Genomic DNA, 25,603 nt, shown 5'->3' with positions numbered 1-25,603 from the left:
GAGGCCCCGCCCCTTCTCCACGCCCCTCCCTCCTCCTCCCACCCAACCAACCGACCAATCAGCACAGCGGCGGCGGCGGTGGCGCGAGAGCGGGGAGAGGGGAAGTCTGGGCGTTTTACTGTCGCGTATTATATAACTTGAATTGGGGGTGAAGACTGAAGGAAAGGAAAAAGTATACGACGTGGACAAACACGAATGGCAGCCAACATCCACCATTATGTTCATGCGTCGTCTTTTTTTTTTTTTTTTTTTTTTGACAGCTATAACGGATACAATTTTCTTCTTGTGTTGAAGACAAAGAACGCTAAAACGAACCCGGCTGATTCGTGTCTCGTCTGGACGCTATGTGTGTGGACACGCCTCCCCTTCCTTTCTGTCGTTTTTGGTTTGTTGTTTACAGAGACAGGACTCTCTCTCTCTCTCTCTCTCTCTCTCTCTCTCTCTCTCTCTCTCACTGGGTTTTCATTTTGTCGTGATGTAAAGATTTCAAATCAGCCCGTCGGCAACACGAGCTCCGCCTCCAACGCTTACTGCTCGGTGCACATGTGCACACTGGACCTCCCCCTCCCCAAACCACTAAGACAATAGAAGATGTTTTGCTGAACTGAAAAAACTGTCAAAGAGAAGGAAGGGAGGTTCCTTTCACATTTGGTTTACTCCCCCTCCTCCCCCTGTTTATCTGTTCAAAATCAACTGATTTATTATGGCATATAATATAGCATAGAGGCTTACCCACAGTATAGCTACGAACACATTCTTATTATCGTGTTGGCCCTTTGTGGGGTTGTGTTGCAGCGAGACTCGCAGCGTGTCTAGTATGAATGCTATAGAATGTGATGTTAAACTGTACCCCACAGCCGCCGAGGCACGGCAATCATATATCGTGTAAAGAAAAACAGACTCTGAAAGCGAGATAATGATGAAGAAATGCATAAACATTTGTCGTATTAAAATGAGCTTATGAGAGATAGGGGAAAGGCATTTATTATTATGTAATTGGTTGCCAGGGTGTCATATTTTGCATGGGCAGAGAACGTCAACAGTTGTAGGTTGGTAGGTAAGCATAGAGTAGCCTACAGTTATAAGCCACCAGTGGGCAAGCTACAAAACATGTAGCAAGCTAGCTCTTCAAAAAGTAAGTGAGCTACACCAAAATGCTCTCTTTCTAAACAAGTAGCTTGCCACACTATAAGTTGCTACCAAAAGTAGCCAACTCGGAGCTACTTTGTGGTTGGTAATGTGGCTGAGCGACGTTTTATGACTGTAAAATCTACAAACGGAAGATGTGATGTGATGTGATGGACAAACTGCACTCAAACTCATTACATTGTGTTATTTTTATGTTGATGTGCCACTGAAAATGCAGCGACGTAGCTTTTGCCAAGCTACTAGCTACATGGTGAAAATAAAAACAACTCCAACTACTCGAAATCTACATCATTGTGAACGCAGGGAAGCTGCCCACAAGCTGCTGGGATATGCAGGTTCAGCAGAAGCTACCCCAACACTGGTTGTTATGGCACAAAGTGCACAGTTGCAGCTAGCTGATGATAAACCCAGAGTAGTGTTTCTCAACCACTGTGCCTGGGGACCTTTGGTGTGCCCCTGAGAAGGGTCAAGTGTGCCCCTTGACACTGCTTGAAAGCCAGTATTGTATTTATCATTTTAAAAATGATTTAAACTAGTGAAAACAGCCGATCTACAAGCACACAACGCAGGCGTTATTATGTGCTTGTAGATCTGCTGTTTTCACTACTGTCGTGTATTACAGCCACTACAGCCTTGTATGATGAAGCAGGGCTTTACTTTGCGAAGAAACGTACACATTTGAAACTTGGAGATACGAGGTTTCTTCCCGACAGTGACGATATTTACACCCCCGTATTATGTTGGTGTGCCCATGGATTCTTGGGACATGAAAAGTGTGCCCATGCAGAAAAAAGGTTGAGAAACACTGACCTGGAGCGATGAACTGTGACAGTATGCTTTGTACAGGACATGTTGATAGTGGGAAGTGGAATATCACGATGACTACAGGGCTGTGTAGAGAGCATTGAGGGGGAAGGTGCTCAAACCTTCTGCACGCGTATAGTGCACACCGATTTTTGGGGTGGTCTTTTTGTGGGGCTCCCTCGTGCCATTTCGCACCAGAAATGTAGTACAGTGAAATAAAGTTGTTTGCAGCTGCAAGGTTAACAAGGTGGGAGGGCACTTGACATCTCTGCATCAAGTGAAACTAAAACTGACTGATGGCAGCCAGCTCATTTAAAGGACAACTCCTCCCTAAATCACTTCTAGGCTTATTTTTCCTACATATCGTCGTTGTCGGGTGAAAACCTTGTATGTCCAAGACCGTTTGTTTTGCATTTATAATTTTAAAAATGATTTAAACTAGTGAAAACAGCCGATCTACAAGCACACAATTTCCTGTTTTTATTTTTCATGAATGTGGTACTAGTTGTCATTACAAACACATCCATGCCAACAAATAGTTTAGGCTCCACTCTATGCTATGACAGCTGCTGGGTTCTGCTGGGGAAACTGGATAACAGGGGCATTTGTGCCTAATAGACCCCTTGGACAGTCTTTTTGGATCAATATAACTAGGACAATGAGCCTAGAAGTGATTTAGGGAGGAGTTGTCATTTAAGTTATAAATAATAATTATTGTAGTGAAATTATAATTATTTTGTCAAATGTTCGTCTTGATATGGACAACAGATGTTCATAGCAGGCACGTGCCTGCAATGTAATGGAAATAGAGTTCTCAACAGGCCTGAAAATTAAGGCCCGGCTCTATCTGGCCGGCCCGAGGCCCTGCCCAACTAATTAGCATACTTTTTGTAGGCCCTACCCCGCCCGAAATCGTCGGGTCAGGTCAGGTAGAGTCGGGTTCGGGCAGAATTTGAGCACTTTATCACAAAGTAAAAGTAATCAAAATATATATTTTCTTTTTTCTATGAGCCCTAGGCCTGGACAGACTAATTAGCAAGCATATGAGGCCCTACCCGCCCCGAAAATGTCGGATCGGGTCGGGTACGGTTGTGTTCGGCATGCAGAATTTGAGAACTCTAAATGAAACGGGTCTACTTTGAGTCGAGTAGGCCTATTATTTATACGATTTCCCATAAACAATCTTTGTTGAGATGAAAGTGCGTCCGTGCACTTTTTCCATCCGCAAAGATTGCTGATGACAAAAGAACAGGCATAAACGTGCCAAGTATAGGCTACTACACAGGTGGAACAACGGGAAGAGATCTCATGGAAATGAAGGCGTTGTATTAGCTGTGTCTCACTTTGTCCTCTCCTCTCCTCTCCTCTCCTCTCCTCTCCTCTCCTCTCCTCTCCTGCGATCGGGGGATAGTCACAGGGGAGATAAATCAATCGCTCCTGTGATTCGCTAAACGTTTACGGTGAAGTGGTCTGCGTATCATGCGTATTGTAGCTCCTCCCTGACCACTACCGATTGGTCGGGGGTATTATAAGTCATATCTAGCTTGGTGCCTCCCACATTGACACCATGTGGCCAAAGGGCACACTTATTACACTATTACTACTACTACTACTATTGCCCTATTACACTATTACTATTGCTCTATTACACTATTACTACTACTACTATTGCCCTATTACACTATTACTATTACTACTACTACTAATGCCCTATTACACTATTACACTATTACTATTACTACTACTACTACTACTACTACTACTACTGCCCTATTACACTATTACACTATTACTATTACTACTACTACTACTACTACTATTGCCCTATTACACTATTACTATTACTACTTCTACTACTACTACTATTGCCCTATTACACTATTACTATTACTACTACTACTACTACTACTACTACTACTACTACTATTGCCCTATTACACTATTACTACCAGTAAGACTCCCTAATCGGGAGATAAGCGACCGTAGGTCTCGCTAGAAGAGGGCCATGTGAGAAATGAGGGGTGGGGTCTCCGCGTTGCCTTGGCGGACGAATAGGTACCGGCCCCGGCTCTCCCGGACGCTCCTAGGCCGAGTTAGGGCATTTTATGTGAGCTGCAGTGGAGGGGGTCCTCCACTGGGGGCGCCACCACTTTTGCATCCGTTCTGGAGTAGCAGGAGTGGGTGGTCCCCGGGAATTCCCCGTGAGCAGCCCCGTGGGGGTGGTCATTTGGTCATTTTTGCACATTTGGTATTTTTTTTACACCTGGGGGTCCCCAGGGTCCCTGGAACTCCGGGGGTCCTTGGAGGTTGTAGTTTGGCAGGTAAGGAGTGTGTGTGCAAAATCTGGCATGGATCGGGGCAACGGTTGCGGAGATATGAGCAGGGCAAAAGTGTGACGTCTGACGTGTGACGGACTGACGCACGGACACCTGGTGGAGCTTTCTGTAGTAAGTGCGACCTACGGTCGCAATAATGTGTCACAGTAAGATGCGTTCTGAGCTTTTAGATCACTGTCTAATGTAATAGATGGATAAAGAAAATTACCAAGTATTGACTCATTGGGCACCCTGTCAAAAAGGTATAAAGGGTTGAAGTGGTTACCCACTAAAATCAAATATATTTTGCTGAGTGGAGTCCCCCTCCCCATCTTGTTTTCCTCCTCCTCTGCCATTGCATTTGAACCCTAGAAGCCCTTTAATGGGCGAACATTCTGTGTAAATTACTGATCTGCAAGATCACAATCACATCATGCTGTTAGCTTGTAGAATTTCACCCTCTATGTTCACCGGAATCATCACATAACAGGGATGCTAGGATTCAAGTGTGGACCTCATTCATTCTAGATAGATACCTTTATTATCCCAAGGGGGAAACTTTGTTGCCCAGAGGCAGCACAGCAGTATAAGGTTATTTACAAAGTTACAGACAAGTATGAAAAAGATCAAAAGAAAAAACAAGAACAGAGTACAGTAAGTACAGAAGTACAGTAAGAGCAAGGTACAACAGGAAAGGGAACGAATAATATATACATAAAGTGTCTTAAAGCACGACTATCAAAAAAATAATACAGTGCCCAAATCAAAGGACCAAATCAAAGGACCAGCTGACAGAAGGGTCTTCTCTGACCTAGAATGTGAGCAATCACCTCTCAAAAGTAGTAATTTCAAGAATGCTTTGTCTTCTCACACACACACACACACACACACACACACACACACACAGCCTGAGCACAACATGTAAACATGCTGATCTTTGGTCTTTGATGGTGACAGCAGGGGGTTCAGCTGCTCTGTAGAAACTCTTTGGCTTGCAATGTAGGCAATGTTTTATTAGTTTGGGTAGTGTTGTTGTTCTGCTAGCTTTCCAGTCTCCAGTCCATGTTAAGCAGTGTTTAGATACAAAGTCAAATTTAACAAGTTAAACAGCTAGAACATTATTACATTGCAAATGACATCTAAGACCTCAAGTACAGGGGAGCCCACTACTGGTCCAGGCACATACCATTTAGGCATTGCCACATAGGCATGGCGGCCTGGCGGCATCGCTGGTTCGATTCCCGATCCGGGCGACCTTTGCCACATCTCTCCCCCATTTTCCTGTTAGTCTACTGTCCTATCTAATAAAGCCATAAAATAAATCTTACCACACATGTCAAGTGCATTATGTGCTTTTGATTAGTGCAATATTATATGATTCCCTGTGGTCGCCCATTTATTTTATATTTCAATATTCCAGACTTTTCTTTGTAGGGTTAATCTACACATTATGGATGTTTTTATTGACAACTGACAATGAACAGACTATGAACACACTAACAGTTTACAGCAATATCATTATCTAATCTTCTATTGTTGTATCATTGTATCTTTATCTTACTGTACCACACTGTAGTAATGAAACTCAACTCCAACTCTCCATTCTGCCTTGGTTGGGGAGGGAGGAGCTTAAGCCATGAAATGCCATGAAAACAAGAGTACTTACAATACGTAAATGTGAGTCTATATTTCACAATTATTATTTTATTTTTTGGGGGAGAAAGAACTTGTGGGCAACAACCACAATCTTTAAGCAGGAATAACCTCCAGAGGGGTTCCCAATAACCTCAAACAAGACAGTTTTCCTTTATAATTCTTCAAACAAATATTTTATTTTATAAACATCAGTTGCAGTAAACATTAAGGAAAAAAAAAGTTAGAAACATGGCTAAATCTAAGGAATGGTCAGAAAAGTTCAGAGGGGCGGTGTAAAAAAAAAAAAAGGATATAAAACAATTGCAAAGACACTGAATGTTCCAAAAGGTACAGTGTTGAGCATAGTTGACAAGTTCTCAAAGTAACAGTGGGTACACTAATGAACAAATTTGTCACTTACTTTATAAATGTTTGTCACTTTTGTAAAATAGCAGATCTACAAGCTCACAGCACGGCACCAAGTTCCGTGCTGCGAGCTTGTAGATCTGCTATTTTTGAAAAAGATGTGTAAATCTTCGAATATATGTATTTTCAAAGCGAACGTTTGTAACAAAGAATTTGCTTCTAGGTGGTCCCTGAAACTAAATATTTTGAGATGGGGGTCTGTGGCCAAATAAAGACTGACTCCATTTAAGTGAAAAGGATTCTTTTCTTTGAGGATGACTGGCCAGATTGCTGACATAGAAACATAGGGTTTTTCAAAAAATCTTAGGATTCAATAGACACTTATAGAATCGGTTCAAAATTCTAATTTTCAAGATTTTTCAAAAATAGCAGATCTACAAGCTCGCAGCGCGGCACTCGGTGCCAAACTGTGAGCTTGTATATCTGCTATTTTTCAATAGTTAAAGTAATGATACACAATAATGTGTACCCGTTCTAAATGGGTTAAAAAAAGAGCATGGAGCAGGTGATTTTGAATGACAGAAAATATAGAGAACGCGTACTCTTTTATATTTTTAGGATAGGCATTCACAAGCTTTCAGCTTCTTCCTATTCCTTTTGATCACTTGTAACAATGATCATGTGAGTGTATGACCTGTATAAATGTATGAGATGATCAAATAAACTATACTAAACTAAACAAATATTTACATGCTGTCAACAGCAGCGGTGAAATCTTCAAAGCTTGCGAATACTCTGTTGTTCAGGCCTGCTGAGGTTGACATCATAGTCACATGGCAATAGTTTCTTCTCTTATATCTTCGATGCCCCTGAGATGGTTGGCCACAGAGTTTACAGAGAGGCAGATTGTGACACCGTGACACTTTGCCTACTACTCCTGTTGTCTGTTCCACGCTCTTGCGCTTCTGGAGAGTATTCTTTGACCAGGATGGTTGACTGGCAACAGTTTGAGCACCGGGTGGTATCTGAGTAGTTGGAGGGGCTGCTGTAGGTGTGCCAGCAATGCCTTGGGTTGCTTGACTAGCAGGCATTATGGACCATGTGGAGGGGCCAGCAATGCCAGGAGTGCCCTGACTGGCAGGTATTATGAGCCTAGTGGAAGGACCGCTAACAGGCAGTGGTAGCTGTGGTTGAGACCAGAAGAGTGTGGAGGTGCCAGCAGAGACAGTGGAGGTGCCAGCAGAGATGGGGGCAGGCATTATAAAACATGTGGAGGGTTGAGCACTAGCAGGCATTATGAGCCGTGTGGAGATTTGAGCACTGGCAGGGGCAGGCATTAAGAAACGTGGGGAGGGTCCAGCAGTGGCAGGCTTCACTGTAGCTGCTGAAAAGGAGGGCACAGGTCTGCTGATGGTAGAGGTGGTAGGGGCATTTATTGTAGGCTGTGACAGTAGCGAACAGGGCGGCAGTGGTGGCTGAGACCAGGAGTGTGTGGCAGGATCAGCAGTAGCAGGCAATATGAGCATTGTGTAGGGGCCAGCAGAAGGGGGGGCAGACATTCTGAGTCCTTTGGATGGTTCAGCAGCAGTGTTTGCCTGACGCGCAGGCATTATGAGGGTACCAGGGTTCGTTGTAGATGCTGAGAGGGAGGGCACAGGTCTGGTGATGGTAGAGGTGGCTGGGGTATGTCTTGGCAGCAGGTTTCGTCTCACCTTCAACTCCTTTGTCCCTGCTGTGCTGGGTGTGGGCACATATTCCACTAGGGGGTAGTCTGGTGGAGGGAGGATAGCTGGCTGGTGTGGTGCTGGAGGCAGGTCTGAGGATGAGATGGAGGTGAGCTTTGTTCTTACACTTGGTTGTTTTGTGGAGTGCAGGTTGAGCAGCCTCTCCTGGCGACGGATGAAGTCCTGCACAGTCTTGATGGTGATTTTTGGCAAAGGAATGCCTGCTGTGCACAGGACCGCATCATCAACCAAAATCCTATGCTGGATTCTCTCATATGCCTTCAAGATGTTTTTCTTCTCAGGACTGCTGCGAGAACCTTGAGGTGCACGCATCCACAACATTTTGATCAGTGTGTACATCAATCTGTTGTTCTCCGCACTGATGTCTTGCTGTGCTGGTGAGTAGCGCATGCCCATCTTTACTTTTTGTACTACAGCAGCATCAACAAGATCATCCCTCTTGGTCCGGCAGTAGAGAGTGTTGCCCCAGTGTGTTCTGTAGAGCTGATTGAACCTCTGGGGCTGCTTGTCATGCTCCTCCAGTGAATTCCAGGCTTCAAGGATGTTGTTCCTCTGCTCTGTGCTGAGTGATAGTTTGTCCTCTATCAGGCTTGTCTGTACAAGCACAGAGCAGAACCTTTCCAGCTGCTGGAATCCAGGGAGAGGATTTACGCTGAAGATGTCCTCCTGTAAAAATAAAGAAGAAGAAGAAAAAAAAAGAAAATCACACATAGGAAAGTTGAAAAGTGTACATTGACCAGCCACCAGTGCATTATTTGTCATTATAACAGACACATAGTTACTCACAATGGCTGGAGGGTGTGCAGAGGAGGTTTCCTGGTTGATGACCACCATGTGGGGCACTGTGGCATCCAGACCCTCTCCATCTGCGTCCACATCACTCTGGTAAGCCTCATCTTCCTCTGGACCAGGCTGCCCAGGCGTAACAACCTCCTCATCTTCTCCAGGTCCATCATCTCCAATGCCCTCAAGAGAGAATTCATCTGGAGGGAATTCATCTGTGCTCTGGGCAAACAGGTACTCCAACCCAAGCAGTTCTTTACTAGGGACATCAGCAGGGGCACTGAAGTTCTCCTCCATTGTCAACCCGAAGAGCTGCTGACAGCGCCTGTTGAGGCGGTCAACTAGTGGCGCTGAGTAGGACCTGTGGTGCCGTCCTTTGCCACCGAACACAGAATCCGAGCTCCTGTCCGCGTTCCAGCGAGCAATACCACTTATCAGGTAAACCTGATAAGGCCGTGATGCACAGTGGGGACCTGATTGGCATAAATGAATAAAAGTTTAATGAGGGCTAATTAGGCTCAGTAAACGTCAGTAGAAAATGTTTACACACACACACACACACACACACACACACACACACACACACAAACAGATTTTTTTGTTTAATAATAAAAAAGGAACGGTTTTGGACATCTGGTTTCTGCCCCGACAGCAACGAATACTGTAGGGCAAACACACATAAACAAAAGTACAAAGTTCACTAGTACACTGATGCTACATAACGGCAGCTTTAAACAAGCGTAAACACTACAGTTGTGTACCTGGAATCATGTGTGGCAGAGCTTTATGGAAGCCTTCCAGACTGTTGGTTCCTCGCAGACACTTGTAGTATGGCAGCTCCACCTTGTTGATGGTGGTTGTGCGTGCGACCCGATACATTGCCATGCCTGGTGGATCCTGGATGCATTCCAGGTGTCGCTGCTGGCCTGTCCACATCTTATCGATGGCCTCTGTAAATACACAAATAAACATATGGTGTGTTACAGTATGCTTCCTTTGTGAGCTACATTATCCATATGGATGTCGCGATAATTATTTAGTATGAGGTATTTTATACCAGGTGTTTTAAAGAGGCTGACTCCACTCTCGTCCAGCCCAGCAGGACCTTTCAGCTCGTCAATAGCGAGCTGGACTAGACGGAAGGTTTCCTGCGCCCCAAGTGTGACCCTCCGCACGTGGTGCTTCAGCTGGTCCCTGGAAATGTAGCGCTGGACAACGGCTTCATCAGAGACGGTCTTAAATTTGTCTGGGTCCTTGGCTCTGACTGCCTTAATAAGCAGGTCCAGATCTGGGCGGTTATAGGCCATAACTGCCCCAGCAAGTGCAGACGTGAACACTGCATATTTTGAGTGAGCCTCTGTGCGTATGGCTGCATCAAAACGGTGGATCCAGTGGTAAATATCCATACGTACAACCATCCCATCGTCCACCCAGGGCTGGAACATAGTCTCATATACAGTTGGGCCCTCCATGCTGCAACACCCACGGTCCACATATAATATTTTGGGGGCAGGTTCCCCGGCCAGCTGGAACCTTTCCACAAGCCCAAGACACATTGGTGTCAAGTGCTCCTTGGACTCCTGGCAGGTTAGGACAAAGGAAAGGATTTGGCAATGTTCATTGCCGATGCTGGTGAACCATTCTGCTGTGCGAGTACCTTCCCCAGACATCTTGGACACCACCTATGAATATGTCAAAGCGCATAATGTGTTAGGTTTCTGTCAGATTCTGTTGCTAAGTGACTTTTCAAAGCTCCGCTGCATACTGCACTGTGTTCTGCATAAATCATACAGTATGGTATAGTATTATGTTTTGATTTACATACTTTTTTGGTGGAGTCCATTTTTATCACAGTGCCAAAAGTGGACAGGATCTGCTTCCGGTAGTCCTGCACATTGCTGGCCTCTGCCAGCAGGAAGGCATGGCGCAAGAGCCGTGCAGAGGGAATCTGTCTCAGAGGAGGTGGAGGGCGAGGAGGTGCAGCCTGAAGTGCAGGGAGAATCCCTCCGGGTTTCATGAGCTTGTCAAGGATTGTTGTGTACATGTCCTTCCGTTTAAAGTATTCCTCCACGTGACACTCCTGTACTTGCCGCCACACCTTCGCCATAGTGTTGCCATCAGTCCGGTCCCTCAGCAGACGCACAACGCTCTTATCCACACCACGCCTATGAATACACAAGAACATTGACAAACAATATGTTGAGATTTTATAAGACTACTTTCAGGTTTGTTAGTTGCACACATTATGTTCATTGTCCTCACCTGCTGGTCAGGATGGCAGGGAACACGGCTTGATGAGCCTCGCTAAGTTTTGATAAAATGGCAGAATCCCACGCTAGCCACCGAGCCTGTGCGCCAGGTTCTTCTCTGTCCTGTGTGCCAGGTTCTTTACTGCCCTTGCTGGCTTCCCTACATTGTCCACAGACCAGAATCTCTGTGATCACCGTGTACCAGCCAGACAGATCACAGACGTGACGTACCTACAGTAAAGTACATAATGGGTAAAACATTTAATAAAAGGCCATAAGCAGCAATATGACAAAATACATGTAACACAGGTGAAGTGAGTTATACCCGGTTGTGGTAGCCATGCCGGCTGAGTATCCCAATCTTGTACTTGTTTTTCTCGTTTTTTTTACCAGCACAGTCATTGCCTCGAGGACACTCCAGGGAGCACTTCCACACGCCAACAGGGCGCCACACAAAGACACGACTGCGAAAGAAAAGCTCCGGATTTGGCCGATTTTCCTTGGCAAAGCCAGGATACTCGGGTGGATAATACCACATGTCATCCTTCATCTCACGTCGCATTTTGACTTCTTTATTTTTTCCTGGATACCATTGAATAGGGCCGAACAGCCCTCTTTCTCTGTCATTTTTCAGCCAGGCAATGTCAGCAGCTGGGATGCCAGTGGAGGTTTCCCAACCACTCATCCAACCGACTAGTTGCACCACCTGTAACACACATAATAAATGCAATACATTTGGTTCAGCGTTGTATACATAGTAAAACATTTGTAATCAAAACATTTGTAATCAATACATTGCATAATGTGAATATCACATACAGAAGACTCAGTGGCCTCAGGTGAACCCATCAGATCATCCTGACCCTGGCTTGTGGATGGCCTGTCAGTGGGCTGACCAGCGGAGATGTGCTCCTTGTCACCTAGAGTAGCCTCATGCCGGACAGCAGCCACAGGCTCTGTCTCATCTGTGGGCAGGGAATCCTGGCACGGCATACCCACAGATCGACTGCTACTTGTAGAGGCTTGGGGCTCGAGCGACTCTAGAAAAATCGATAATATAATATAATATAATGTATAAAGTGTTATGTTTTGATGTCTATTAACTCTGTATCTCACTTACGCTCAGTGGCCTCTGTTGCAGCCAGCAGATCAGCATCATCTGCTGCAGCCAGCAGATCAGCATCCACCCCATCACTTAGCCATGTAGGATCATCAGACTGGGTGGTGCTTGCCTTCAGTTCCTGGACAACAAATGTAATGTAACTATCTAGATGTTATGACATACCAGTTTTTATAAAATAAAAAAAAACACATTTGGCCAAAGTGCTTTAAATATCATTAACCATTTACTACCGTATGTTATTATGCTATTCCTGTTTCATAACAAATAAATTATTAAATCAACACTTACTTGATCCTTGTCAATTATATATTTTCTGAACTCCTTCATACGAACAGTTCGGACATCGTTCTCTTCCATATTCAACCATCTTTTCACAGAAGTGTAAGCCTTCTGTATCATGGTCCTCTGCTCAGCAGTGAACTGCTCTGGCCTGTCTTTCTGATTCTGATACTGTCTGTAGAGTTCCCACATGGCCAGAAAAGTCTGATTCTCAAATCCTGGCTGGCCATAGATGTTCTTGCCCACATTGGCGTTAAGGAGAAAGGAGATTGGTGGGAAACTCTCAGCGTACTCAACGAGGAGGTCTTTTAGCCACCGGTTTGACACCTCTGCCTTTCTTCGAGGGTTTGACAGCTCAGTCCTGTGCGTGTTAACCAGCCTAGAACAACAACAACAACAGCTTAGTGCAGTAATCATTAATATCACAGCAAATCTGCAATAGTAATGATGAATACATTTTTTTAAAGACACTGATGATAGCAATATGTTTTATTAAATACAATTTGCTTACTTAACAATGTATCCCACATCGTTTTCCACAAGCCAGTGGAATTTCCCATGCATGTACTGGCCAAAAGTAATCACCAGCTGCCCCAGGCACTGCAGACGCGATGGCATGGAGATGCCATCTTCTATAAGCTGCATCTCAGCATGGGCTATGGCAGTAGCCTCATCGCACAGGTTCTGATGTGGTTTGGGGAAGACCCTTGTCTTATTCCTGTACATTTTGGACTCTGGGGTCCCAGCCTTGGTGGCCACTTGCATATTTCCCGGGGCATACGAGTTGTATATGCGGATTACTGGGAGCGCCATATTCAGTTAGCACTGAAATACAAGATACATTAATGTCACAATACCACCACCAACAACAACTGTTATTGTGATATTGATTAGTAAATTAGAAAATATTACTATACAGCAGGTCATTGATACCCTTATAACAAAAGTGGCAGAGCATGCTGGCAACTAATTTGCATTTTGATTAGGCCTATGGCATTGGTGTTCAACCAGTGGTCTAGGGACTACCTGTTGTCCTTGAGGGGCTTATAGGTGGCCTAGGTGGTCCACAACTAAATGATGAAAAATTGGTAACCAAATGGACCCTTATAGATCTATGGGGCTGTTAAGTATGACATCATTTTGTAGGCAGAGGAGAATTTCTGCCCCCAGTTTCCGTGAATCTTTTTACTATTTTTACTATTTACACATTTTTCTTCTCTTTGTTATTGAAAGGAAAGTGTTAGAATGATACTTTAGTCGTTATTTTTTAGTCGTTTTTTGAAATAGCGAGGGACAGAAAATGCTCTGGGGGCAGATTCTCCTCTGCCTACAAAATGATGTCACGGCTTAAAAGCCCCATAACTCTTGAGTGCACAAGGAAATCCCTTACAGGTCCATTTGGTTTCATTTTACACTCTCAATAGTTAAATTATTGTTAAAGATCTCCATACAAGATGTTTACACAATTAGAGAATGTACGTAGAAGAATTGTTATTTTGATCAACTTTTTCCTGTCATCTCCCCTATGGTATCACATCAATACAGCATGGAATTGTAGACAAAATCTTATCCAAAAACACCACGTTTTTGTCTAAATCTCATCAAATGTTATTCTGTGTCTCAAAAGCCGAATAAATAATAGTCCTTGATATGAAAAGGATTTTTTGTGAGAATATGAGATATTTCTTACTGAAATGTAGTTATTACGTTAGCATGTCTCCTGCCTCAGATAAAATATTTTCATTACTAATAGCTACCCCAAATAGTCCTGCCACCCTTGTATAAGCAGCAGCTACACACATCCACCACTGACTGTAGTGTAGGGTGACCATATTTTCAGCCACTCAAACCGGGACGCAAAACACTGTTGCCTAAAACTGGGACCCTAAAAGCAATGCGCACGTTACCGCGCACGCGCGTGCCCATTCTCTAACGTTCGTGCACGCGCGCACACGCACCACAGGGTTGCAAACTGGCAGTGAGTGATTGACAAACAGGCTCAGTGTTGAATTCAGACACGCAATGAATTTCTTCCTTTTTTCTGATTGGTTAGGTGAGCATGTTTTCACGAAAAGAACATGATAAATGTCTATGCAACCACTGAAAACAGCTACTATTATTTTAATTCTGGCGAAAACCGGGACAATTTTGTAGTGAATGTTGAAAACCGGGACATATTAGTGTTTTAGAGATATTTGTCGGGACACCGGGACACGTAGCTTGAAAACGGGACTGTCCCGGGTAAAACGGGACGTCTGGTCACCCTACTGTAGTGTAATGAGAATCTTTATAGAAATATAACATTTTGGGCTAATAATAGAAACACGTGTGTGTCTCTAGTCTCTTGTCCAGGCCCACATCGCAAACGGGCCCAGTTGTATCCTTCCTTGGGTAACGTTAAGATCTGCGTCCACAAACTAGTGTGCAGTGCAACTCATTGATTCATACTAGTCTGATTTATGCTCCGTCGTTTGACGGTGGCGCGCAATGGAAATAGCCAACCGTGATGTTCACTTTAGACATAGTCGTGAGCTTGTAGATCTGCTAGTTTCGGTGAGATTGCACGAAACAGCGCACAGACGTGTATAAATCAGACAGCAAGCATGCACGAACGTGAGCACATAAAACACCAAATAACATGTGGTTAATACAGGCCAGTGAGGCCACATGCCTGCCTATTTATGTGTAAGTTAACACATTAGGCCAACTGTAGGCTACTTTCTTAAATTGTTTTTATTATGTTGTGTTGACGGCTTGACGCTTGCTTTGGCAATGTAATTGAATTCGTTACATGTTGAAATGATAAACATACCTTTCTCCAGTAGGCTACTAGGCCTACTGTAGTTGTGGTGGTGTGTTGGTGGATGGATTAGGCCAGATCAAAGTGATGCTAGCCGTACTGTAGAATTGGTTGGCAGACGTGGAAAGTAAGCTCACCAAAGTCTAAAGAAATCCACAAAGTGATGCGATCATCTCAGCAACAGCTTCTTAATAACTTTGTTTGCTCCAGGTGGCCTTCAACGTTCAATCTACGCCCTTCCCCCCACAGGTCAAACGTTCAGTGTTCAGCAAGAGGCTCCCCCTAGTGTTCAAACTTTATAAACATTTCATCTGAAATAAGGAGTGTTTCTCGAACGTTCAAATGTCAAGGAACCCCTTCAATTCAGTAATTCTGACTTGTAAGGGTCAATCTATTGAACCCCCTCAATGAACCTGTATGATTAACTCTTGAAGACAAGCAACATTTCTCCAGCTTATTAGCATAATTGCATGAGAATGGAGTTTCCCACAAATGCATTTGATTACATATCACTTCTATCTCATATTTAGGAATCTGGTAAAATACTTGTAGTACTATATACATTATGCATTAACATTTTTCGACATTGTTTTAATAGGCACCTGTACTTATATGCAAATAAGCTGGTACTTCTGTCTGCTTTTCAGAAACAAAAGAGAAAGAAAAACGACATTGTTGCAATATTCCACATCTCACTGTTGTCATATTTATTATAGTATTTTCTTAGTACAAAACAAAATATGTTTCTGTCTCTCTTAACTTATTCCACATTATGGAAATTTCTTTTTCAATCTGTTCCCATCATGTTAACCTTTCAGGTCAACACAGCTCATTAACGGAACTGTTATAAACTGTAAAATGTATAGCTGTGAATTACAGTTTTATATTTCAAGACAAATAATTATACAATAACATAAGATGCAAGGTAAATCCAGTATACAGTTATAATACAGCAACACTTCAGTATGAATAGCCTATAAATAGAATAAAGTGTACTACTAGAGATGAAGTATTATCATGTAGAGCAAAGGTCTTCAACAGGGGGTCCAGGACCCCTAGGGGGTCCTCAACATCTTTGTGTGATAGAAACCTTTTTTCTTCTTTTTTTATATTAACCACTTGAACCTTAGTTTCCTTATTCTGAGAACCTTAGCCAAAAATAGCCTATCTACAAGCACACAACACCTCGCGCTGCGAGTCGTTGTGAGCTTGTAGATCGGCTATTTAAGGCAAAGACCTTTGGTGTAGAGGGGAAAGACCCCTGATGTAGAGTAGTTCTGCCATTAGTTGTCTGTCTTTTACAAAAAATAACCGCACTGCTCTGCTCTACAAATATAATTATACACACCAATAGTTTAACAACGAGGATGTTAAACCATACCACATGAAAGACACTGCCATAAGGATTTCACAGTGCAGGACCTGTAATGACCCATTTGTTTAATTAGTACACATAATGTTTCTGGTGTTGATCCGGTTATGCCACATCTACTGGGTGGCTGGGATGAGGCATGGGACATGGGACATGGTCTCTCTGGTCTACAGATGTTCTTCACAGGACAAGCAGCAGTTCCTGAATGCAAAAAAAGATATGTAAAGTACAGTACATATGGTGCCATGGCATTGGTCCGAAATCTCATTGTTCCTACATCCCATTAGTCAGAATCTGGTGATGTTACCCTGGTGAAAAATACTATGCCTAAACCTAAACTCAGTAAAACTATGCCTAAACCTAACCCTAGTTACACCATATTGTACACAGAAGTACATTTGACTTGGTGAGGTTGGCTGTATTGAAATAAGCAGACATTCATGTGTTAAGCTTGATTTACACATATAATTGATTCTCATGAGTGCAAATTTTACTCTGGAAACAAATTGTGAAATAATTTAACCACAGTATGGTTGCAGAGTAAAGCAATATCACACTAACACTGAAGTATGATGGACTGAACTGGACTGTCATGAAATATAGAATTGTGAATTTGACATTTCACATGAACCTTTTACAACAGAGACATTTAGGTGACACTTAGCATAGAGAGCCGTGAGGAGTTGAACCCCAATAACAAGTTAGTGAGGTGGTGCACCCCAAAAACAAGTCGTTTCCGAACCGGCTCTTTGGTATTGCTGTCACCATGTAGTCAACTGCAAAGGCTCAAAGCCCATTAAAGTGTATGTGCTAAAGATGTAAACACATCACAGTACCTACCTACCTACCTTAAATACGGCGAGTGCCACGCTGCAAGCTTGTAGATTGATTGATTGATTGAAGACTTTATTAGGAGTTTGCATAGAAACAAGTACAGTTTAACAACGGTACAGTTCACTGGTACAAGGTCAACTAAAAGGAGATCCTAGGAAAGAACTTGGCTTATTTATTGAAGTAGCTCTACAATTGTGAACATTTGTGCAAAACTTATGTTTCTATGTCAGTGGTGCTCAAATCTTTTCATGTGAAGGACCCCCAAAATGATATGTATTTGGCTCAATATTTAGTTCCAAGGACCCCCCAGAAGCAAAATTGTTTGCAAATGTTTGCTTGGAAAAAAAAAAAAAAAAAAAGAGAGAGCTTGTATATCTGCTGTTTTTCAATAGCTAAAGTATAAAATAATTAAGGCCCCTCCACATTGGGCCCTAGTAACTCAGTCCCACTCCCCCCAGTCATACTGTAGCTTTACACAATTTTAGACACTTTAAAACCTTTACATCAGCTGGTTGAAAATAGCCGATCTACAAGCTGGAAGATAGGCTTTTTAAAATAGAATAGCCTAATAGTGAACGTTTTGAAGTATTTGCATAACAATGTTCACTGAGACATACAGACAGACAAGCCCCATCACCACACATGAATGTAAACTTCACGCCTTCATCCATGACAATAAACAAGCATTGTCATGTTAAATAGCCTAGCTGTCCTGTCAGGTTATAATGAATAAAAACGGAGCTGCTAGCTAGCTCCAGCTAGCTAACTCTCAGTCAGCCCTGTACAGCCCTGTACACATTCAAATCAGATATCAGATTATCTAAAAACGAATCCTCTATAATCCCCATATATTTACAGGTTACCTGGCCATCAAAACGATTGGTTTGCCTATGTCAGAAATGACTAATTCATGCATAAACGACACTTTAAACAGGCGATGCTAATACGCTAATTGTTTAGCTTTGGCTGTCATTGGATCAAAGATGTCCAAATACAATGAAATCAGGCATTCTAGACACAATGATACCTGTGTTTGGTGGCGTTGTGGCATTCTAATGCACAGCTGTACATACCTGTATGACTCTGATATCCTCTGCTAGCTACCAGGCAGTGGCAGACTGAGTGACAGATAAAATAATCCACATGCCATCAAAAAGATATAACAAATAAAAACGAAATGTTATTGGAGCATAAACAGCACCAACAGACCATAAGTATCTGTTGTTGGGGGTCTGTAATGAATTAAGTTGCTAAATACCCTCCATGCCTGTCCAAAACAAACGCTGGCTGGCTGTGCTGTTGTGAATGATGCAGGTGGGCGGGCACTATAGTTTCTGCTACGTGAGGGTATTGAGGCGCGCACAACGATTGGTAGTTTCAGCTTAGTACGGTCTGTGGGTACTAACGAGGGCAGTGAGCGATTGGTCGACTGAGCCAATGGATGTAGAACAGCCAATGGGTGCAGTAGGTTTGGTGGAGGGCGGTGCTCTGGACTGCTCTCCCCTGCTTTCGACTCCTGCGATCTCCTTTCAGTTTTTTTATGTGGTGGTGACTCACACTGTGTTCATTGTGAGTGAATATATGCATTAGAGCTGGGATCGGGCCCATTTTTTCTGTCCGTTCCGAAACGTGTCTGAGAGTTTTTTTGTCCGCCCCGAATCGACGTCCGACCATTAATCATTAAAATGTGTCCGACCCGCGCCGAGGCCCGAACCTTATGTTACGCTTTTTTGCCTCATTTCGTTTTCTTTGAGGAAGCCACTGATTTACACACACTCACTGGCAAACTTGTTCTAATGTGCAGTGCATGCATCGTGAGTGCCTGCATGTTACTCTGTGATCTATTAAGCCACACTGGATTGTGAAAATGTTTAAATAGTAGGCTACGTTGATTATTAAATATTACAAAAACGTGCGCTGCGCTAGACGTCTGACACAGTGACTCGCTCATTCTGCATTTCTGCGCCTGGAAAATAGCAGATCTACAAGCTCACAACGCGTCGCGGATGCGAGGCGTTGTGAGCTTGTAGATCAGCCACTTTTGTCACGGAACACACCGCGATGAAGAAGTATAAAAGCCAGGATTTACTTGAGTGATGTGATGTGTGTTGAACGGACGGACGGACGGACGGACGGACGGACGAGGCTAGCACAGAGCTGCGACTGCACACAACAGCGCCGAAAAATAAACATCCAATGCAAGGTAAAGTAGTGGGAACACAAGCTAGGAGCTCCATTCTGCAGCACGCCACTTCCAATCAAACCACAACAACGCGTTTACCTCAGCGTGGGACTTTACTCCATGCTCAGAGTTTTGTCTCCGTGGCTGCAGCATTAGCGCGAGCACGCACACACACGCACACACGCACGCACGCACGCACGCACGCACGCACGCACGCACGCACACACACGCACGCACACACACACACACACACACACACACACACACACACACACAACCTCATTACATTAGTTTTGCATGGGCCCAACTATTACACTTTGCTATGAAGTGAAATAGTGCTATGATGAAAGCTGCAATGAGCCATTTCTTAACACTAGAGGGCAGTAACTAGTAACATAGTTGTTCTAATCTAACTGGACAGATATAGCATTTCTAATAAACCAAGTAATTAGGGAAAGTTAGCCAAGTCTTTGACCAATCTGGGAACTAAATGCTTACCAATTAGCTTTCTTCACAAATGTGATATGTAATTAAAGGGTTCCCAAACCTTTTAGGCTGTGACCCCAAATGAACATATTTGATCTGGAAGATCAACACGATCAAAACGTTGGCCAAAGGGGGGCGCACTACAAATAAAGACGTTTTTTTGCACCTACAGTACCTCGATGTGCGGACTCTATCCATTTTGTGAACAGATACCCTATATCCTTATACTGTATGTTGGCTTTGTTGCTGTTGAGTGAGAAAACACTATATTAAATACATTGTGCCGTGATTTATTCCCCCTTACAACGTAATTGTCAGGTATTATGATTATACTTGGAGACCAGAAAAAGTGTACAGAAAGTGTTAGAATTATGTTTTTATGTGGTGACCCAGCTGAAGTTAGCCGCACCCACATTGTTGTTGAAATTATATCAGAATATTTCAATTGGGCCTTCTGACTCAGCGGCTTTCAGCTTTCAGGAAGCAACCAAAAATACACAGGGAAGACATATTTACATATTGCTGTATAACCACAACTGGGGTCTATTAGACTAATGTTAACTCCATAGACACATGTATACAAAACAGAAGTACAAACTATGGCACCACCTCTTTAAGGTCAAAGAGTCTGTGCAAAGAAGATTAAAGTAATGATGGTCAGACATGTATTTTCAACAGCTACTTACAGAATTGCAATTTTAAGTTTAGTCAAGACGAGGGAGTCGGTATCACCGCACCAATTCATGAACAAGATGTTTTCAAGACAACCATTTTTTTTTTTTTTTTTTTATGATAAGTGTTTATTTCAGTTCCAAACGATGGGGTTTTAATTAGATCAGGGGTCTTCAACGTTTTCAGGCCAGGGACCCCTTAGCTGAGAGAGAGAGATGAATCAGGGACCCCCAACTACATATTGTATAAAATTGTGTTGCAGAAGAAAGATTTTCATAGATTTCTTAGACAGCTTAGACTTGTTTGACAGCACTGTCATCATGTTTTAGTAATGTGTATTTTCAGACATTTAACCACTTGAAACATCACATACTTTAGTCTGCTCTTCTTTGACAAAAATAGCTGATCTACAAGCTTACAACGCCTCGCGTTGCGAGGCGTTGTAAGCTTGTAGATCAGCTATTTTTGGGTAAGGTTCCACTCAGAATAGGGTTCAAGGGTTCAAGTTAAAGGAGCTAGAGTCAACTTGTTCATTGTAGGGCCCACACTTTGTTTACATCCTAGTCTATAGACTAGAATGTAAACAAAGTGTTGGTCTGACAATGGCTAAAATGATTATTTTATCATTATATTACGCTTTTTGTGGTCATTTTTGAATAGAAACACATATATGAAGCTTATTTTTTTATAAAATATTTTCGAAACATTATTTTTGCCAGACCCATGAAATGGGTAGGCCTACATAAGCAAATGTCGGTCTGTCCGGGTTTTCTATATAAAGGGTATATATGATGATGACATGATGATGACATGCCTACAAAAGGCATGATGTCATAAATGATGATGACAGACAGGGGGTCTGGCACAACCAGGTTGACCTGGTCTAGTTTATTTTAGCATCTGTTTTTCAAGAAAAAGTTGACTATAGCTCCTTTAATGTAAAAATTAACTTGATCCTATCACACAAAGATTTGGCGGCCCCCCTGTAGTATCTCTGAGGACGCCCTAAGGGTCCCGGACCCCCTGTTGAAGACCCCTTTAATATTCAGATTGTTTTTTCAGGATGACGGGCAGTTTTGCAGGTCATGTGACGTGGTGTGTTTGTCACAGTCGGTGCTGGCGGGGTGACAGGTGGAGCAGACGCAGCGCGTGGCCTTCAGGTAGGTGAACTTGGTGAAGACCCCCGGAGAGCCAGCAGGGCAATCCTCCGTCTCATACGACCACTCTCCTCTGCACACCTTCTGCTTGGGCACGTCCCTGTTCAGCCGGAACACGTCGTCCTGTCGTTTAACACCAGTTGGATAATATTATCGTTAGACTCATAGCGTAAGAGTCATATTTCCTAAAGGGGCCCCACCATGCTTTTCAAAATATATATTTTATATAAATATTGGTCCATGATACGGTTTGATACAGGTTTTAGCCTAAACAACCACTCAGATATTGAAATTTCATGTTCTGTCTGTCTCTAATTCCAAGCCATTTCAGATGCAATTCCAAAATGCCCTTTGTTGGCAACGGGGCGCTGTCTTTGGGCTAAAATTGGAACGATACAGAGAATATCAGAGAACCACGATGCAAACCATGTGGAGTCAATCGTAATCTTCTCTGTATCGTTCCAATTTTAATTTATTAAAATTAATATTTTTTTTAATTCATTTTATATATAGTCTCAATAGAATATAGCCTCCCAAAAAGTACCGTCCCCCTCTCGAGGGGCCCATAGGAAATTAACCCCTGTGATATAGCAGGGGGCCCGATTTCAAAAAGAGTATACCGTTCAGACACGCCCATTCAGAAAATCACTGAAATGAAAGGCAAGGCTTAGAGTTAATGAATTGGGTTTTTGGGGGCCTGGAAGTGACACAGGGAAGACCAAGAGACAAGAAAGACATTTAAAAATGTGAAATTCATGGTGGGGCCCTTTTAAGGTTTTCAGAAAAGAAGAAATCTACAATTGCCATCTGTCTAAGTCATCTAGGTCAGTGGTCCTCAAACTTTTGCAGTACCCCCTTGTAATGCGTTTAGGAAGCCACGTACCCCCTTCCCCTGACTGCAGCCTTTTGCCTACAAATTATTGACTTCAAAAGTCCAGTTCCAATGCCAATATGTTCAAAATAAAACAGCATAATGGCAAATTGAATAACAGTTGCATTAGTCAAGTTATTGATGTCATTTGGTTTAACAATTTACAGATGAGCATGCAGGTTCACACAAAGTCTGTCAATGTTTTATCATTGACCATAGCAGTGAAATACATTCCCATTTTAGTTCTTCTCACGTACCCCCTACAGTATGTACCCCTAGGGGTACACAAACCCCTATTTGAGAAACACTGATCTAGGTGACTTAGGCCAATCATAAAAAGAAATGGATTTTGGAATGTAACAAGCGTTCTGGACATAGGCAATACGGCACAATAAAGAAGCAGTGTTAGGAATGTAGAGAGTTAGGCAGAAATATGAAATTGACTCAAGACGTGACAATTATGCTACGTGGCTGACGTTATCTGGTCAGAATTGATGCAGTCAAATCACTCCTGACATTCTCCACTTAATACAGTTTGCTTTCATGGAAATGTTCAGTGAACTATGGTTTATTTAGAATACGTACAATTAACCACTTTCACCCTGCTGGCTCTTTTGGGGATTTGATTTCTAACCACTCCCACGTGCTTGAGTGGAGTGCCTCGGGGCTCTACACGATTGTGTTTTGGCTTGCATCAATAGAACCCCCCCCCATGCAGAGAATGTTAGAGAGGCAAGGGCTGAAATTTCTAAAAGGGCCTTTTGGTGAAAATATTGAAAAAAGCCAACCTCGGCTATTTTCGGTGTGTGAAGCCACACTGAACTAAGCATAATCAAGTCAATTCTGGAGATGTGCATTCAAGTTCAGGAGAGTTTGGACATTCTCTTGAATGCTGCCTTCCTCAGTAAAACCCTAACCTCAGTAAAACTATGCCACCTAACCCTAACCCTAAACCTAACCTTGGTAAAACTATGCCTAAACCTAACCTTAACCCTAACCCTAACCTCAGTGAAGTAACTAACCTGCCGACGGGGGTGAAAACGAACGGCTCCGCCCAGAACTCATGTGCGATTCCAGATTGGCTCAGACACAGACCAAGTAGAAAACAATGATGCTATTTTATCATGAACATTAGTGAGGACCAATTATATGAAGATAGGTTGAAAAGTGGTGAAGTCCTCCTTTTGTAAAACATGTGAGTATACTTCTTTCCACCACTGTAGTAGCCTAGGCGAGGGGTCTTCAACGTTTTCAGGCCAAGGACCCCTTAGTTGAGAGAGAGATGAAGCAGGGTCCCCGCACAACCTGTTCATAGATTCCATATAGTTTCATCGTTTGACAGCAGCAATCGTCAGTGTATTTTGGTTTCATGTTAATTTGTGTCTTCAGATTTAACCACTTGAACCGTCAATACTTAATAAACTTGACCTTTCACTCTGTACTTAGTCTGCTCCTTTTCCCCTCTACACCAAAGCTCTTTGCCGAAAATAGCCGATCTACAAGCTCACAACGCCTCGCAGAGCGAGGCGTTGTGAGCTTGTAGATCTGCTATTTTTGGCTAAAGTTCTCAGAATATGGACGCTAGGATTCAAGTGGTTAATATAAAAAAGGAGAAAAAAAACTTTCTATCACTCAAAGATTTGGAGGACCCCCTGTAGTAACTCTGAGGACCCCCTAGGGCAGTGTTTCTCAACCACTGTGCCTGGGGACCTTTGGTGTGCCCCTGAGAAGGGTCAAGTGTGCCCCTTGAAACTGCTTGAAAGCCAGTATTGTATTTATCATTTTAAAAATGATTTAAACTAGTGAAAACAGCCGATCTACAATCACACAACGCCTCGTGGTGCGAGGCGTTGTGTGCTTGTAGATCGGCTGTTTTCACTACTGTTGTGCGATGGCCTTGTATGACGAAGCAGGGCTTTACTTTGCGAAGAACGTGAAACTTGGAGATACAAGGTCTCTTCCCGACAGTGACAACATTTACACCTCCGTATTATGTTGGTGTGCCCATGGATTCTTGGGATATGAAAAGTGTGCCCATGCACAAAAAAGGTTGAGAAACACTGTACTACCCCCTGTTGAAGACCCTTGGCCTATAGGCCTATAATAGTTACCTTCAGGTAGCACTGTCCAGCACATATAGTGGTGTTGACCTTCCTGAGCTGACCACAGCCCTCCACGGTGATCTCCTTGGTCTGTGGACCACACCCATGGCTGCACCGTGGCTCCGCCCCCGTCAGTCCCACTGCCAGCAGCACTGCTGCCATGACAACCACCAGCTCCATCCTCAGCCAGGTGCAGTACGCCAGCATGCCACAAGGGGGGAGTATTCTGCACATCACATGTCATGCCACAAGTTAAAGGAGTAGTTCACCCCAAAATGATTTTTTTTCCTATTGATTACTCATGCCATGGAGACTTGAGTTGATTACTCATGCCATGGAGACTTGAGTTCAATAACATTTTTTTTGCATTTGTCGCATTCCGAAGACAAACATGTGATTATAGTAAATTTACCCCCATTGATTCCGGATGGGGATCCAAATGCATGGCACTGGATGGGGAAACCGTCAGGGTAAGATTACTATAATAATTATTATTTTTTTGTCTTAGGAATGCGACAAAAAACTAAAAAAATAATATTATTAATATATATTATGAACTCAAGTCTCCATGGCGTGAGTAATCAATAGAATAAAAGTCATTTTGGGGTGAACTACTCCTTTAATGGCCAGGTTTTCAAAAGCGATTTTAGCCCTTTGTAGTTCACGCATGGTTGTAGAG

General features: G+C 43.1%; 1 protein-coding gene across 1 annotated transcript; it reads right to left on the bottom strand.

The window, feature by feature from the left end:
• Positions 1-21,852: 21,852 nt before the first annotated feature.
• LOC308308653 (gonadotropin subunit beta-1-like) lies at positions 21,853-25,131 on the bottom strand (the record flags this gene model as incomplete). The annotated part of the gene is made up of 2 exons (XM_080754097.1): positions 21,853-22,074; positions 24,934-25,131. The coding sequence occupies 2 exons, from the start codon at positions 25,129-25,131 to the stop codon at positions 21,853-21,855; spliced, it is 420 nt and encodes a 139-aa protein (XP_080610223.1).
• Between the last annotated feature and the right edge of the window lie 472 nt (positions 25,132-25,603).

This window comes from Nannobrachium achirus (genome assembly GCF_963921795.1).
Source record: "Nannobrachium achirus genome assembly, chromosome: 2".
NCBI lineage: Eukaryota > Metazoa > Chordata > Actinopteri > Myctophiformes > Myctophidae > Nannobrachium > Nannobrachium achirus.
This window is presented reverse-complemented; position numbering and strand designations above follow the sequence as displayed.